The sequence below is a fragment of the Manduca sexta genome, chromosome 9 (assembly GCF_014839805.1).
Source record: "Manduca sexta isolate Smith_Timp_Sample1 chromosome 9, JHU_Msex_v1.0, whole genome shotgun sequence".
Classification (NCBI taxonomy): Eukaryota; Metazoa; Arthropoda; class Insecta; order Lepidoptera; family Sphingidae; genus Manduca; species Manduca sexta.
This window is the reverse complement of record NC_051123.1, coordinates 692,461-709,498: the sequence shown is the minus strand read 5'-3', so window position 1 is coordinate 709,498 and position 17,038 is coordinate 692,461. Positions and strand designations below refer to the sequence as shown.

The 17,038-nt window shown below is 37.1% G+C and overlaps 1 protein-coding gene across 2 annotated transcripts in view; it reads right to left on the bottom strand.

The window, feature by feature from the left end:
* LOC115455719 (ATP-binding cassette sub-family A member 5) overlaps positions 1–17,038 on the bottom strand; it is a 61,168-nt gene that overhangs the window by 28,161 nt on the left and 15,969 nt on the right. For both annotated transcript variants that reach the window (XM_037436823.1, XM_037436824.1), the window contains exons 2-3: positions 1,393–1,558; positions 125–304 (exon numbers count right to left, since the gene is read on the bottom strand). In XM_037436823.1, coding sequence (XP_037292720.1) covers positions 125–304; positions 1,393–1,558 — 346 coding nt within the window. The remainder of the gene's footprint in view (positions 1–124; positions 305–1,392; positions 1,559–17,038) is intronic.

Below are 17,038 nucleotides of genomic sequence, written 5' to 3'. Positions count from 1 at the left end.
AAGAGAACGAATATACTGACAATTACGTCATGATCCTTCGAGCCAGACATAAAACCAATTAACCTGATTCTTCAACTGTAGATAACTGTTTGTTATAGATAACTCCTTAACTTATATTCCTTACCACCGTCCCATTGGCATTCAGCCAATCTGCGACGACGGCGACGGAGTGGTTCTCGGGAAAGGCGTCGTGGTGGATGCGCAAGAGTCGGCCAGGCTTACGCACTTCTGGGAAGTTCGGGTTCGGCACAAGCATTTTCAGGAAGATCAGCACTCCCAGAGAGTAGAGGGGCACTAGGACCTCCTGTGGAAAGAACATTCCAGTTATAGTATTGTGTTGCTGAAAAGTTTATGGAAATGATTGTGGTTGAATTTAGAACGTAATTGAAAAAACAGACGAGTATGAACGAATGAACTCGCGTAATTTAAAAAGAACAAGTCGAGAGTCTTTATGTAGTAACAATTCAATTTTGGAAGCTAATGTTTGTGATGGGTGTAGTTTACGTTAAATACCGACTGACACAGACAAGCCGTCTATTAAGTCGCGAAAATTATGCTGCCCTTAAATATATTAGTAATATTTTTTTAAACAATCATAGTTCTTGAATAGTAGTGATTCAATTGGACATGAGTGTTCCTCACTGTAACTGATCAGGAAATAAAATATGAAACATTTGCGTGTCATCGTAAAAATATTCAGCATTTCTCATAAGTTTGTTATTTCGTTTGTAACAGATTTAGGAATTTTAGTATTTCCTCCCTGTTTATGTTACCGTAAAGTTTTGATTGTTGGCACATGTCCAAACTACTGACAATTACATTCTTACAATCAAACGCATACCGACAGTAAACTGCTTCTTTCTTTGTAGTTTGTTTTCTAAATATGTACATATCATACTTAAAAATCAGAAACTCATAATTGTCTGAGCAATAGTTTACGACTTTCAAACCAGAAACCTACTGTATAGGCGAATGGAATCGCCTGCCTAGTCGAAGGTAGCAGCTTAAACCTAGTCCATAAAACACACACCTTTGACTTTAGGAAGTTAGTGTCTTCTGTGTTAATTATCAGTCATCTTAATGCTGAAGGGAATTACCGTCAGGGAACCTAAAAAGAAGATTTATGAATACTGTCAACCCGCAATCTGGCGAGTTGTACTTATGCCTGAACCCTCTTAGCAGGAGGTCTGTGCCAAGCAATAGGACAGCAGTGATGAAGGATGAAATTCTTCAAAAGGTAACCCGTGGCAAAAAAATGCTTTAGACAACATATCACGGCTTATTTTACAGAAAACACAAACGTAAATAAACCTAAAATGGAAGCCGGTAGGAATCTGGTTGTATGGACGCTTCGCCACTTTGGGATAGTATACAATGATTTTATTAACATACCGCCAAGGTCTTCCTAGTGTCCCGTTTCTTGAGCAGCAGGTTCCTGACGACGGTCGCCCACAGCTGTGGCCAGAACCGCGCCGGGGGGCGGGTACCCATCGCGCCCCGGAGTCGACTACCTACCGCCACGCTGTCCACCCCGAGCGAGTCCTTTTCTAGGCATTTTCTGGAAAAAATATTTGAAATCATTAAATCATTCCTGTGACTTCCATATATGTATAAATTTATCTTGATAACAAGAAAGATTTTCATAATTTTTGGTGACCCTACGTAGGTACAATAATACATATATCTATATGTCATGTTATTTACTTAATCCTAATAAAATTATCATGTAGAAGTAAGGTTGTAAATAATATTCCATTTCCTTGTCCCGGAAAACGTTGCGGATAAACAACATCATAAAAATGAAACCATGGTCAATATGAAGATGGGAATAAACAAACACTTCGACGCATAAAAACAACCAGTCTTCATTCGTAGTCCGACAAATCTATGTTTGTCCGATTTTATCACAACACAGTAAACAGTCACACTATATCCTTAATATCGAAGGAGGTAAGCAGTGACACCAATCCATCTATAGATTCTATTTCCGATTACACACACTCTTTTTATCACCGATGGAGTTGCTAGAAGCGCAACTGATACACATATTTCTTCCACATGTGTAGGCATTAGGTATAATTGGGTAAAAATTCCAAACTCGGCTGATACTGTGAAGAAAAATCCAATATCTCACAAAATAATCCAGTAATTCAATGTGTAGTCAATATAATCAGTATCGACCTTAGGGAGGGGGGGTTGGGGTCGAATTGGAAAATCGTCCGCGGCCACGCGCTTTGCCTTTGAAGATCTTTTGTTACGCTCTTATGTATGAAACTGTTAAAAACAGAATCTTTTTTTGGTTTCACCGGGGACTTCATATTTGTTAAGGTCGCCACTAAATATAATGCTGTCAAGATAGCGTAAACTGTGTTAAAAACATATAAGATGCAATAAATGTAAAAAATAATGCTAGAGTTAAATATATCCAGGCCACTTATTTATTTCATCGTTTCTTACTTTGTTTTTAGAATCTCAAAATTATATCAACTGTTGTTATAGTTCACTATTAATGTTTACCTTATAATTAAGTTTACTACACATATTTTTTTACTACAGAGCTTCCAATAGTCAATAAACGCCAGATTTATGTCTCTTATGAATGTATCTCTGTATAAAATTCACTCTGTTGTCTTGGTGGTCAAAATAAAAATAAACCATTTTGCCTGCCGACATTCGCTTCCGAGACCTCAGAGTGGAGTACGATAGTATTTCCCATTCTACTTGAACTTTAACTACATCTTATCTTTGCCGTGAATTTTCACTAACCTCACCATATCTTTAAACTATAATCAAAACAAATAATAAACAGCAACCACGATTGATAGGAAGTTTGCTTTTAATAAAAGCTATCATCGATATTGTTGTGCACCTGCAGGCTGAAGTAAACACGACGTAATTAAAATTCCTTTAACAGTCTGCACTACTGAGCACATAAAATATAATGCACACCAAATTGGTTTTCCTATAGCTCATGTTTATTTATAGCGTGGCTTTAATCAATACACTTACTGGTGGTAGGTCAGAGTCCGCCTGGGTAGATACCACTGCAATGTCTATTTCTGCCGCTAAGCAACAGTGTGTAGTCACTGTTGTGTTCCGGTTTGAAGGAAATTGTAGCCAGTGTAACTACTAGACATATTAAGACTTAACATCTTATGTCTCAGGATGGCGAGTGCAGTGGAATACCAAACAATACTTTATAATTCAAGGTGTTGGATGGTGTTTCTACTATTTACGGGCGGTCGTATCGCTTATCATCGGGCGAATGGCAAGTTCGTCTCATCATTCAACGCAATAAAAAAACTTCAAAAAGGTTGAATTATAGCGTGACCATGGAATAAAAAACTTCCCCATATTGTATAAATATATTGCTGGTGGTAGAATTTGTTTTATATCAAACAACAAGGTGTTAAAACTCGCCATAGTGGCACACGTAAATGTTAGGGGATCAGCCTGTGAATATCCGGTTCCAACACTCGGCATAATTATGTCGACAGCCGAGGGGTAATCATCTGTCGTCAGACGACATTCTATTGGACCACACTCCACTTACCATCAAGTGCAGTGGGGTCACTTTGCCATGAACGTTAAAAAATGGAATGATTTTCTCGAACTAATAACGTTAACTTTAAAATGGAAAGCCAAAAGTGACGACACCAAAGCAAGTTTTGTAGTGTCGTGGTTTTTAATGTCTATTAACTTTGATATATGATAACGCAAAAACATAGAAAATATTTTTTTTTAAATTGTTGCTAAGTATACACGTGTGTTTTTAGATTTTAATATTTGATAAAGTAAACCCAATTAATGCTGAACGAATTTGGATAAAATTTGCTACACAAATAAACAATGCTTTTTTCAATGTTTAATTAAGAATATTTGTCGCATTTTTACACTAATGTACCTCCATACGGCCCCTTTAATTGGTGTTAACTCACATCTCATGCTGTTAAAATATTTGTTTAATAACATACTCATACTCTTGCCCCTTCTGATGCAGGAGACAATAGATTAATATATACTTTCCAGACTAACACACAATGACATTATCGGGAAAGAACTTACACTGCGTAAAGCTAACTTATAATATTGATTGATTCGTTCCTAGCCGAATTTCAGCTCGGCGGCCAATCTCCAACCAGGTACACAGGACATATTATAGTGCACAATTGTGTTCGCAATACCCAGGTGCACTCTCTGTTTCTTCACTCTTACAGTTCAATGAGACGGCAGTCCGATATAACCATAAAGAGATTATCAGCAGGAACAACGGCTTTACGTGCTTTCCGCGACCCGTGAAGGTGGTGTGATAGCACCTCGAATTTCCTGACTCCAATATAAACTAAATAACAATTGATTTCGGCCTGACCCGTGATTCAAATCTAGGACCTCAGGATGGTAGTCGTACTCGTACCATGCACAATTACAACGGCACCAAGGCAGTAATTCATTCATTCATTTCGTTATACACAGTATTACATCTAAACATTTTTATAAACAAATCCAAGTGGACGGTCACGGCCGCGGCGCCGCGAGTTTGGCTCACCGCCCAGTCATACTCATGTATTGGGCGTCACATTTATTGACTCACATTTCCTATAAACAAAATGCTGTCTTTCTTCCTGCAGTGAAGAATTGGATTAGTTTTTATGACGACTGCGTGCCGTCAACCATAATTAAGTGATGATGATGTCCTTCTAGCCGATTTCGGCTACAGAGACTGTAGAGACTGGACAGGCATATTTAACTTGAGCTAAGACTGGGTATTCTCTAGTCTCGTTTCTGCCCTTTGATGCGCTCTTACGTGACTTGTATAGCCAATTTTATTTACGATATTTAGGTAATTGCCTTGTGGCAGGATGGGGAGGGCAGGCAATTCTTCTGCTCTCGATCTCCATACTGAATGCACGCCAACGCACTGGGGGCTATTTGTCGCGGTCCTAGGCACCCGTTAAGTGTGTATACCTCGTGGTTGCCAATTTACATTGAGGCCCATGAGGGCTCGTTAACATTTCCTGGTCTTCTTCCCTCCTCCCATCTTAAGAGGGCCCCTTCTTCCTTCACACATCTTTCTCCAGATATAACCTCCCATCTTTCCTTCAGGGCCCTGCAGTCGTTAAGCCGGAGGATTCCAGTATCCCATTTGCAGGGTTCCCTTGGTGTTGAAAGCGGGCCGACATAAAAAAATGGTACATTGGATAAATCGTGTTAATAAACCGATAGAAGTTGAAAGATCTGGGTACCGTACGCAAGACCTTCCGATCCCCAGACAGCATATTTATACTGCCATTATAAAAACAACAAACAACTTCCGCATACTACTGCGTGATGGAAGATTTTTGTATGTGAGCGGTTCGCTCATCTCATCATCTACTTGCATTGATAATTAGTTTTATGTAACTCGGTATCTAAGAGGTCATGGTATATCAAGTACCTTCATAAAGGTAATTTTATGTTACAATGTATTATAATAAAATACTAGGTGGCTCAGCCTGTATCAATAACATTTCCCACTACTGAAATACGTAAAACATTGTTGCAATTTATATTACCACTTGTACGATGTCAGCGCTATCAATATACAAAATACAAATACAAATAATTTATTCGCATAATACCATGACACCAACAAATTACAAACAAAATAAGGAAATTATAAAAACGAAACAAAAATGACACTAGCACGAGTACACATAAAATTATATAACAATGAAAAAGTAAATAAAAAAATATTAATTGCATAATTAGTGTATCGTTCCAATCATGGTGTGAGTACGAAACGGTTCCTGTTCAGCACTAGCCGCAAGCGAGCCGCGGCGCTGGTCTTCCATGAAATAATCCATTAGTTTTTACGGAAGCAAATTAGCGGGATGAACATCCTGCGTATTAATCCAGTACATGGTCTATCCGTGCGGATTCACCTGCGTGTAAAACCTTTCCTGCTAAAAAAAATACTGCTACGACTCATAGTGCTACCTGTACTACAGAGCTTTATAGTGCTAACTATAAGACGCGAAAACCATATTTAAAAATCTGACTGAAACATCCCATTTTTCCCATAAGAGGAAATTACCGGGATAAAAAGTCTATGTGCTAATTCATGACATGGTTTATATGTGTCAATTTCATTTAAACCGGTGCAGCTGTTTCTAAAACATTCAATCATTATTAAGAAGTAAGATTGTCTATGACGTACCGCATACAGTTCGTGTCAAATCTTCATAATGGTTTTAATATTTTTAGCGCGCCATTGTAACGCGTAGCAATGGGCACGTCACGGCGGCCATTTGCGCAAATGAATCCGTCTGTCCACTCCGATGGTATTCATTCATCGCATTAATAATAAACGATTTGTATTATGTCGGTTATGGATGTATACAATGTACCCTTTGACGCTAAATCCTAAATGTCACTCAAAATGGAAAACAAAACACGTAATAATTTTAAACGAGTAATTATGAGTAATTATTGTAGTGCATTTAATTTATATTTAAAACGAAATTCTTTTCTTTGTTAAAATAGGTAACAGCTCAATATTATATACTGGAATCTTTTCATTAACAAAAACATTTAGGGAATTAAGTTTTTATTAAAGTATACAATTGCGTTTATGACCTTCAAATGCCAAACTATAGGCATGCTGATTTTGTTAACTTTATTGACAGACGCCTCTTCAGTGATTTACTGGGGGTAGGATTTATTTTATATCTGCCCGGATAGCGACCACGGCCATAGTTGCCCACGTAAGTACGCGTTCCGGGATTAGCCTGTGTATATCTGATTACTACCAAAGGGTACTCATCTCTCGTCAATGGACATTCTAATGGATCCCACTCCACTTACCATCGGGTGCAGTTGGGACCACTTTGCCTTGCCTTGAATATTCATGTAAATTATGCAACATTGGTCACCTGCTTTCAATTCTATTTTTTAATGCTTCCAGTGGTGCATAATCGTGCTCACGGCAGTAACATTTTCATTACCAGAAATTTCAAAAGCCACATTATTTTAGAAAAGATTTTTTATATCGTTGAGTCCGTGAACAATACATCTCTTAGTCTCATTTCCAAGTAGCATCCCTAACAGTTTTTGATAGAAGTTCGGAAGCGATCGGATCCACGAGCAAAACTATCTCTCAATTAACCGCAAGGACACATATGAAAGCGCATAAGCCCTCGACTGCGTCATTGCTGATAACTAATAATGTGTCGTAAAAGCACTCCGCGGCTTTAAGAGGCATCCATCTCTTGTTTCAATCGCTTTATCGATTTTAGTATTCACTAGGTTTCTTTATGACCTAAGTTTTAAAAAGGGAAATAAGGTTTCTATTGATTGGGTTAATTACTAACTGTGATTTCGTTTTTTTAGTGACCACTTCAGACGGTAAATGCTATGGGTTTGCTCTTCGTAGAATGTCTCTATCTGCCCGGATAGCGAGCACCTCATAGAGGACCAGTGAGTATTGTGTTCCGGGCTCAGCCTGTGTATCAAACAGGCCGGCATAACTGTGTCGACTGGTGAGAGGTAACCATCTTGTCAGTTGACACTGGACCCCACTTCGCTTAAATCAGATGCAGTAGGATCAATTTGCCCTGTTCTGTTATTAAAAAAATCGCAGGTCCATTTTTTTATGTTCTATCCCACTTGACATGATAGGATCATTATAGAAATAATAATGTTTATTATATGCTTTGAAAGCTGCATACCTGAGAAGTTCTCTATAGGAATTTCCAGAATGTGAAGTCTACCAATCCACTCTATACCAGCATGGTGGACTAAGGTCTAATCACTTTCAGTGGTAGAGGAAGCCCGTGCCCTACAGTGGGACAGTATAATACAGGGCTGATGTTATAACATGCTTTATTAGTTCCTACATAGTAACATAGACTAAGGAAATGACAAAGGTATAGCCGCTGGGGTGCGGCGCGAGGCGCCCGGAAGTCGGCTGCGTTTGAGGGGCCCAGAGTTCCATGAACCTTATCACTGCCCACCCCTTGTAAATAGGGGTTGGTTGATCGATACACGTATCACGGTTTATTTTAAGCTATTTATGCATGCTTCATGCGAGCGATGACCGACAGAATTTTGTTTTTGATTTATAAATCGTTTTCTCACTGTTACATGGTTCTTTTTTATATTTCTGCACAAATTAAATTGTATGTTTTATTCTCTGTCTTTTGGAGTTAAAATTTCCAATAATCCCAAAGGTTATATAAAGGATGAATCATGAATTATTGTTTTTTAAAATTTCTAAAATATGAATATTTCAAATCAATTTTTTCCAATCCAAATAAATATAAACATAGGATCATGTAAAAGTGAGCGAGCGAGATATCAGTCGGTGGTGTTTCCGCCATGTAAATGTGAGCTAGCGTAAGTCGGTAGTTTTTCTGCGCGTAATACCTTTTCCGTAATAAAAACAAAATTAACCCAGGACATAGTTGATTTGCCAAAATTCATCTAAACCGTTCAGCGATTTCGACATTTACATCTGACAATTGTTCAAACATCTTCAGAAATTGTCCATTTATATTATTATGATGAGTCTTGTGCTCCTTTACTTTTAAGTATTATTTAACAATTAAACTGATCTCTGTACATCACCTTATTGAATCAAACAATTTGGGGGCCAAACTTTTTTATATTTAATTATAATTTTAACATCAAACGTTCAAACATTAACAATTGCTAATTAAAAATATTTTTATACCATAGGTATTTACTCCAAACATAGATGACGCTGTACGTCAAATAGTTCAGTTTTGCCGGCAGGTGGGCGAACTTAAGCCGCCGGTAGACTTAAGCCGTCAATCGGCTTACAGAGGCTTTGTACATAGCAAGGGCCATTTGTAGTGCAAGTTATTCAATCAAATGACAAAATGCAGTAAACGTAGGGTTCTGGAATCAGTGGCGAAAGGTAAAATATTCCAAAAGGGAACCCGACACAACATATAAGTACTAATGTGCATGAATGCGATCTGGAAATCGATTTAATGATAAATAAATTCTACATAAAGGGAAGCCGGCGGGAATCGGGTTATATGGATCTTTCGCCACTGGTTGCGATAACACAAACTACATAATTTTGGGTAAACTAACAATAGGTACTTAATTGTAATTAATATATACCTAATTCCGTAAAGATGTTATAATATGAGCCCCGTATTATACATATACTGTCCCACTGTTGGGCACGGGCCTTCTCTACTACGGAGAGGGATTAGGCCTTAGTCTTCGCTGGCCTAGTGCGGATTGGTAGACTTCACACACCCTCAAAGTTCCTATAGAGAATTTCTCAGGTATGCAGGATTCCTCACGATGTTATCCTTCACCGTTAAAGCAAGCGATAATTCACAAAGAATACACACATAATTATTTAGAAAAATCTGAGGTGTGTGCCCTTAGGATTTGAACTTGCGGACATTCGTCTCGGCTGTCCGCTCCACACCCAAGTAGGCTATCGATCGAATTAAGTTAAATATGTTATTAAGTATCCATATCAATACAACAAACACAAATAACACATTACTTTTACCATTCTTTAACCTGGTAAAAATATAACAAGAATCAAAGGCCTAACGCTCGTCCTATTTTCTTGCATAGTCGCGTTGCGTGACGTTCTTTGAGTGACAATGATTGCTGTGTTTAGGGAATGAGGGAATTAAGTTTTGGGGGAGTGGCTGTGTTTATTAGAAACTAGTTTTGCACGCGACTTCGTTTATGTTGTCTTTTCTTGGAAATTATGTTTCAAAGAGGGACATAAGAAATTTAAAATGTGGTTTAAGTATTATGTTGCCAGCATTGTCGGGGCGTAAGTTGAGGGTTCTTTGTGGCAAAATGTCACGAAACCCCGGTTTGATTGGCCTCCCAAAACCAAAGGAATAGGACCAACTTAGCTCGGGGCCCTGGTTAACAGGCGTCATGTTGAGGTTATTTTACGGATAATTTTTGAAAACAATAAGACCGTCGCTTTATTGCACTGGGGAAGGGTCTTCAAGAGTGTGGTTACGCGACTGATAAACAAACAATATCAGAAAGATATTACCATATTGTTATTAATTAAACCTTAAAAAAATCAACCTGTAACATGAAATACGTTTACCCTTTTTATATTACGACTTCTTAATATTTCTAACTTTTAATTTAACATGTTATTTTATTAACGTATAATCATGAATGACATCACTAGCTTTGAGATCTAATGTCTCAGAGTAACAAGCGAGGAACGATGCTATACAGTACTTTGTTATTCTGAGTTTAAGTGGTGAGTTTTATAAGTCATTTACCATTAAGTAAGGCAATTTGCTCGTCACATCATTGTGTGAATGTACATATTATAAAAAAAACCCTGCAGCGTCTGTTTCTTAGAACACGATAATCTCAAAAACTACTGAACGGATTTCAATGAAATTTAGTATAGAGATAGTTTATTCCGCAAAATTTTTTTTTCGCGCGGGGTAGCCGTGAGCAAAACTAGTAAATAAGAACAGTACTATACTAAGAAAACTGAAACAATATTCATTGTATGTGTAAACTGCTGATGTTCTTGTGTATAATAAAATAAATAAACAAATAAATGTGTAAAAATATAACATATTGTATACAAGATTCAAAAATGCTAACACTCCACAAATAAATCATCGCAAGACCTGATCTAGATACAAATTCAGAGTAGACTGCCAATATCTTTCTAATATTAGGAACAAATGACTGATTTCTGTAAGTAGGTGAAGCCAGGTCGAAACATTTGGGTCACCGCTCAAAGATATTTGCACACAGATACACTTATCGAGCTATACAACACTTTACATAAATACATCATGCGTTTGTTTCTGAAGGGGTAGGCAGAGAGCTATCCAGGGCACCCACTTTTCATCAAGTGTGTTCTGTCCCATGATATGATAGGGGGCGAAGCCATTGCCACATCGGGCACAAATTCTAGAGCAGAAAAACCCAAATCATTTTACCTGGGTATCGAACCCAAGACCTTAGCACATTTGTACAATACTTCAGCTATGCAACCGAAACGACATGTAACACGTAATATGCTTCTTTTTATTCTGGAACAATATATAGCGGGACCTTTCTTCCGGAAAAAAATTGTCATAAAAGCAGAGTCGCGAGCAAAAGATAGTCTTAAATAACTTCCGCAGCATTCCTTTCCCTACAAGTCTTACGCTTACGCGAAATGAGTTTTATATTGTTCGGGGAAACGTAATCTTTATCCGGGAATCGGCGAGATCAGCCGCGCCGTCTGTCGGGAAAACTATAAGATTCCGGTAAACTGACATACATGGGCGCCGCCAAGGTTAGTTTTAGGGAGGTGCATCTGTACCTACGCACTATACTACATAATATTATCATTTAGATTATTTTTTTAATTAAAATCACGCGCGTTTTTGTCAATTCTTTATCATAAAAAACCCTCTGTGGTCGATAGTTTCCATTTTTGCAGATTTATTCAATGACTTATTTTTTGTGATTTATTTCTAGGTAGGGGTGCACTTGTACCTCCTTGCACCTCCCTCCCGGGGCCCATGGTCGTATACTTTGTAATTTATAGGCTAATTCTTATGTTCTCATGGCAGTCCTCCCCGTGACCATGAAAGTAATCTTCGAAACGGGAGAAAATTGTTATATAAAAAACAGTGATAAAATCCGAAAAGTAGTTTTATTTCAATGAAATTTTTTTATATTATTATAATTGAAGGGACAAATACTCAAAATATCACGCTATATGCCTTGACGTTAATGCGTGAGCATTGCGTTGTCATGACAACTGCCATATATTTATTCAGAGTTGACACATACACACTATGTGAATGTGTTGTGCACGCCAGTTTTAGATAATTACCTTATACCACAAGCAAATTTTTGATTTAAATGTTAATTTTCAATAATTTTGAACAGCTGACTTACATATAGACTATTTTCTAGACTGGATTGCAGTCAATGCTGGAAGAGTTATGAAGATTTGAGCCAAGATTTTAATTCTAAAATACTTCTGCTTCTGGTTTCACTCGTGTAAAACACTACTATTAGGAAAGGATCCTTTCTGGTACAAAAAAGGACAGCTAATAATGAATATTTTGCACTGATGAGTAATTGTATTCCATGAACTTTTGACAGTATTTTCACTCGACATCATTTTTAAACTGCATCACAAATAGTTCTTCGAAGATTCCTTTACACATGGCTCAAACTGTATCCAAATGCGTTCAGCCATTTTTGTACATTACTAGTTTTAGCAAACTAGGATGGTAAACTACAACGTGTACAAAATCGATAGCTAAAGGTCGCTCCACTCACGCCATTGTTAATGTCTAAATGCTTGGCATTTTGTGACCTCCGCCACCTGAAATGGTCAAGTTCCATTTACGCGAGGTATTGTCAATCTTAATTGTTTGGTTTCAACCTTTATTTAAGTTAGGTAGACGCCATATTTAAGAATAAGGAGAGAAGAGGCAATCTTAACTGTTTGGTTTCAACCTTTATTTAAGTTAGGTAGACGCTATGTGTAAAAATAAGAAGAGGTGAGGATGTGTTTATTCTTCTTTGCTGGTGGTACAATATATTTTATATTTGTCCGGATAGCATCCACCGTACTCAAGATGTTACCCGCCATAGTGGCGCACGTAAGCGTGTCACGTTCCGGTATCAGCCTGTGTATATACGGTTCCAACAGGCCGGCATAATTGTGTCAACTGCCGAGGGGTAATCATCTATCGTCAGTCGACATTCTATTGGACCGCACTCCATTTACCATCAGGTATACTGGGGTTACTTTGCGTGTACGTATAAAAATAAAGTTAACTGTAAAGGCAAAACATATGCATTTAAGATGTATGTAAGTGTTGTTCAAGGCCCTGTGTTACTTTATCTGTTCCCGTAAATAGCTTGTAGCACTTAGAAGTAACATAGTTGTACTAGTAGCACTCAAGATCAAAGTGGCTTTGTATTTATAAAATAATTTTACATATACTATTTCCTAGCTTTTGCTCGCGGTTTCGCCCGCGTGAAGGGGTTATCCGGAATATTTTTTTCAGACTTACTTGATATATATCGTTATATTATGACCAAATTACACAAAATCATTATAAATTATAGCCTATGTGTTATTCTGATTTATAACCAATATTACTGTATAGTTTCATCCAAATCCGTTCAATAGTTTTTTCGTGAAAGACGAACAAACATATATACATCCTCATAAACTTTTGCATTTATAATATTAGTTGGATTACGTAATCTAGGTTATTTTTACGATCTTCTACTATTGGAACGCAGCAGGCACGCTGGCCGCAACTGAAGGTTTCCACCACTAATGTTATGTTTGCGAATGTTTCCACTTTTGGATGCTTGTGATAAGTAAATGCGGAAACCATTGACGTATATTCTATAGACACCAACGTCCATATAAACTATTAGTTCAAAATTTGAACTAAAATGGCAACCAAAACGTCACTGTTATAACTTATTTATTTACTTGAACAAGCCTTTATTAGACTAAATCTTTTTTTTATCCATTTGTTCCATCAAATACTTTTACGTATAAATTCTACGAAGCGGCAGTAAATCAAACTTTTAATTGACAAAATCTTCTTATTAATATGTTGTATCAAATTCGTGTATGCCAGTCCGTGTGGAACGGTCTGCCGAGACGAATGTCTGCAGATTCAAAACCTAAGGGCACACACCTCCGACTCTTCTGAAATGATGTGTGTACTCTTTGTGAATTATCGCTTGCTTTAACGTTGAAGGAAAATATCCTGAGGAAACCTGCGTACCTGAGAAATTCTCTATAGGAATTTTGAGGGTGTGTGAAGTCTACCAATCCGTACTAGGCTAGCTTGGTGGACTAAGGCCTAATCCCTCTCAGTACAGGCCCGTGTGCAGCAGTCGGACAGTATACAATACAGGGCAGATATTATTATTATTAACTTTGAAAGAAAACATCGTGAGGAAATCTGAATACAGGTTACATGCATGATAAAGATGAAGTCTTGCCATACTCTACCCTTATTTGGCGTGCAAAAAATTTTTGGCCGAAAATAATATTAAGTATATAAATTCAGGTACAGTTTTTGTAATAAATTCTACCAAGCGTTAAATAACAATCTACTCCATGAAACCAAACACGACCGCACTGAACAAACTTTGATTAACGTTTGACATAATCCCGGACTATCGACAACTTTCTCAATACAGGGGTTAGTTAGCGAAATTTAGTGGTCGGCTTGTAGTTTAGATCTTCGTAATTTAAATACTAGTTTATGCACGCTGCTCCACTTGATGTCCTTTTTGACAAATTCTAATTTCCGAATTGATAATATATTTGCTGGTGGTGGGATATATTTTATATCCGTCCGGATAACGACTATCGTACTCAAGGTGCTATAACCCGCCATAGCGGGCCACGTAAGTGTTACATTCCGGGATTAGACTGTGCATATCCGGTTCCAACAGGCCGGCATAATTGTGTCGACTGTCGTGGGGTAATCATCTCTTGTCAGTCGACATTCTATAGGACTCTACTCTACTTACCATCAGGTACAGCGGAGTCTCTTAGCTTTGCCCCTATAAAAAAATTCATTAACAACTACGCCAAGTCGATAATATCAACTTTACCTTAGAGACGTTTGAAGAGAAAAACAAGATTAAGAAGACTTTTATAAAACTAGACCTTATCGAGCGTTCTGTGTAATTTAATACCTCTTAATTATTTTGAAGAAAATATTGTGCGTTTATAAAATATAATAACTTTTGTATTAAAAGTAAAACGGAAACCGGCTAAAAATTGACTTAGCGTAGTGTTAATTTCTGGTATTGATTTATAAAGCTAATTTTATTCGACGCCGTTTCAGACATCTTATAATTATTATCCCCCACAATGCGTCTTTTGTTTGGAAATCACAATTTAAATGGTTTGCATCAAATTGTGGAGAAAAGATTACCTCATACTGAATACTACATCTTCATTGCTAAAAACATAGGGTTTAAAATTCTCAGGATCTCTATCCATGCGTTTCTGAACATATTTTCAGGGCCCATTGGATAAAACACGAAAATTTCATTCCTGAGTTATTCGCGAAAAATGTAAATATATACTTCTTACAAAATTTAACTATTTAATAGTTACCCACCTCGACATCGAACCTGCAATATTTCGTTTGCAACACTTACTAAACCAATGACCTGTATAAAAAACCTATTAAACATCAAGTTTACATTGTTTTTTACACTAAACAAACGCCGCGACGTTCGCGCTTCCATTAACCGAACGCTCTCAAGCGAGAGGACGTTACAGATAGGCGGAGGGGTTCACCCCACTCTCCCTTTCCATTTTGATATAGCTAACTAACTTTTTAGAGTGGTTTGGGGACCACCTCCCACCCGTTACATTTTTTTTATTTATGATAGAACCTTCCCTCTTTTTATCGTAAAAATATACTTTAAACTTGGAGATGAATTTGGGTTCTACTTACGGATCATATAGTTTTGTCGATAAGGTATCGTGACCATTCCTCTGTATTCATCGAAATGTATGAATAAAGATTACATAATGATTTTTTATGTAAAACATAGAAATAAAACTAGTTACTGAATTTTATCGCGGTATATTATTTTGATTGGTCATGAAAGTTACATAACATTCGAAACGTTAATAGCAAACCAATAAAAGAAGCAACACAAAAAAAGCAAAAGTAGTTTTATTTTGATGAATAAAGTTTAATACTATACTTAGTTTTCTAAGTCTGCGATTTTCAGATTTTGCCGAGTCTCCATTTCAATACCAAATAAAATGTAATTCATTGCTCAATATTCAACATATAAAAAATAATATATCAGATAATATACATAGCCCAGCAAGCCGTATATTACAGAGAAATACTGACGTTACATTTTCTTCGGAATTAAACCTACAACAAGCGGCATTAAGGACATTCGCTCCAAGTTCACATATTTTTGACTATTTTCTTCTTGGGGCGTGAAGATAAAGTGTGCAACTATTTATTCTCTTCGGCTGGACAACATATAGATACGAATGTCCTTTCTCTGTCTAGGTTTTGCTGAGAAAATTGTTCTTCCAAAAGCCAGCAAGAGCTCTTTATAATAAGTTACGGACTGATTGCCGTGGATCGATATCTAATTTGGCACACGTGCCCGGGCTTGTGTTTTCCGATGTTGTTTTGCTGATTGTCAATACCAAAAGCCTCTGTGGTAATACCAATGAGATGGCTTCAAAACGAAACGTCGTGGGGTCTATCCCACGTTAATATTGTGTTCGTGAAACGGTGCAAGTATTTGGCTGCTGATTTTAAATACATTGTAGCCATTGTAATTATCAAGAATGATGAGACTTATCAATTCTTGGAGGAGGCTATTGTTCCTTTTCTTTTAAAGTTAACGTATTTAATTATTCCCTGCGTTATGTTGCCGGAATTAAAAGCCTGTTATTCCAGGACATTTCTGTGTTTGTGCCAAATTTCACTTAAATCCGTTTAGATATTTCTTAATTTACTTCTAACAAAAATCCGAACATTTTCATCTATTTTTTCACTTATATTAGAAAGAAATGAGATAATATTATTGTACATTGTATTTAATGTTATTTTACAATTTTTCATGTACTTTAAAGGCAGTTTTTATTGCACCCGTATTGTTACATTAAACCTTAGCTCATCCCTCGACTGCAAGCAGGTAGTAACACAACTTGATCTCTTTATAGCCAGTATAAATAATATAAAAGCATTAATCACGTCAGCTGTAGCCTTCCTCTTCAATTAATTTATACGGCTTCTATACAATGTCCACATACATAGATTTATACTTACAATACGTTATTCAGCCATCGATACAACGAGACGGGTAAAATCGCCACAGATATTGATAAATAGTTGAAGCTACTGTAAACTAAATCACTTTTTTTTGCGATGACATCAATGTGATCCCATTGCACCTGATGGTAAGTGGTGTGGCGTCCAATAGAATGTCGAGTGACGAGAGATGATTAATCCTTGGCAGTCGACACAATTAT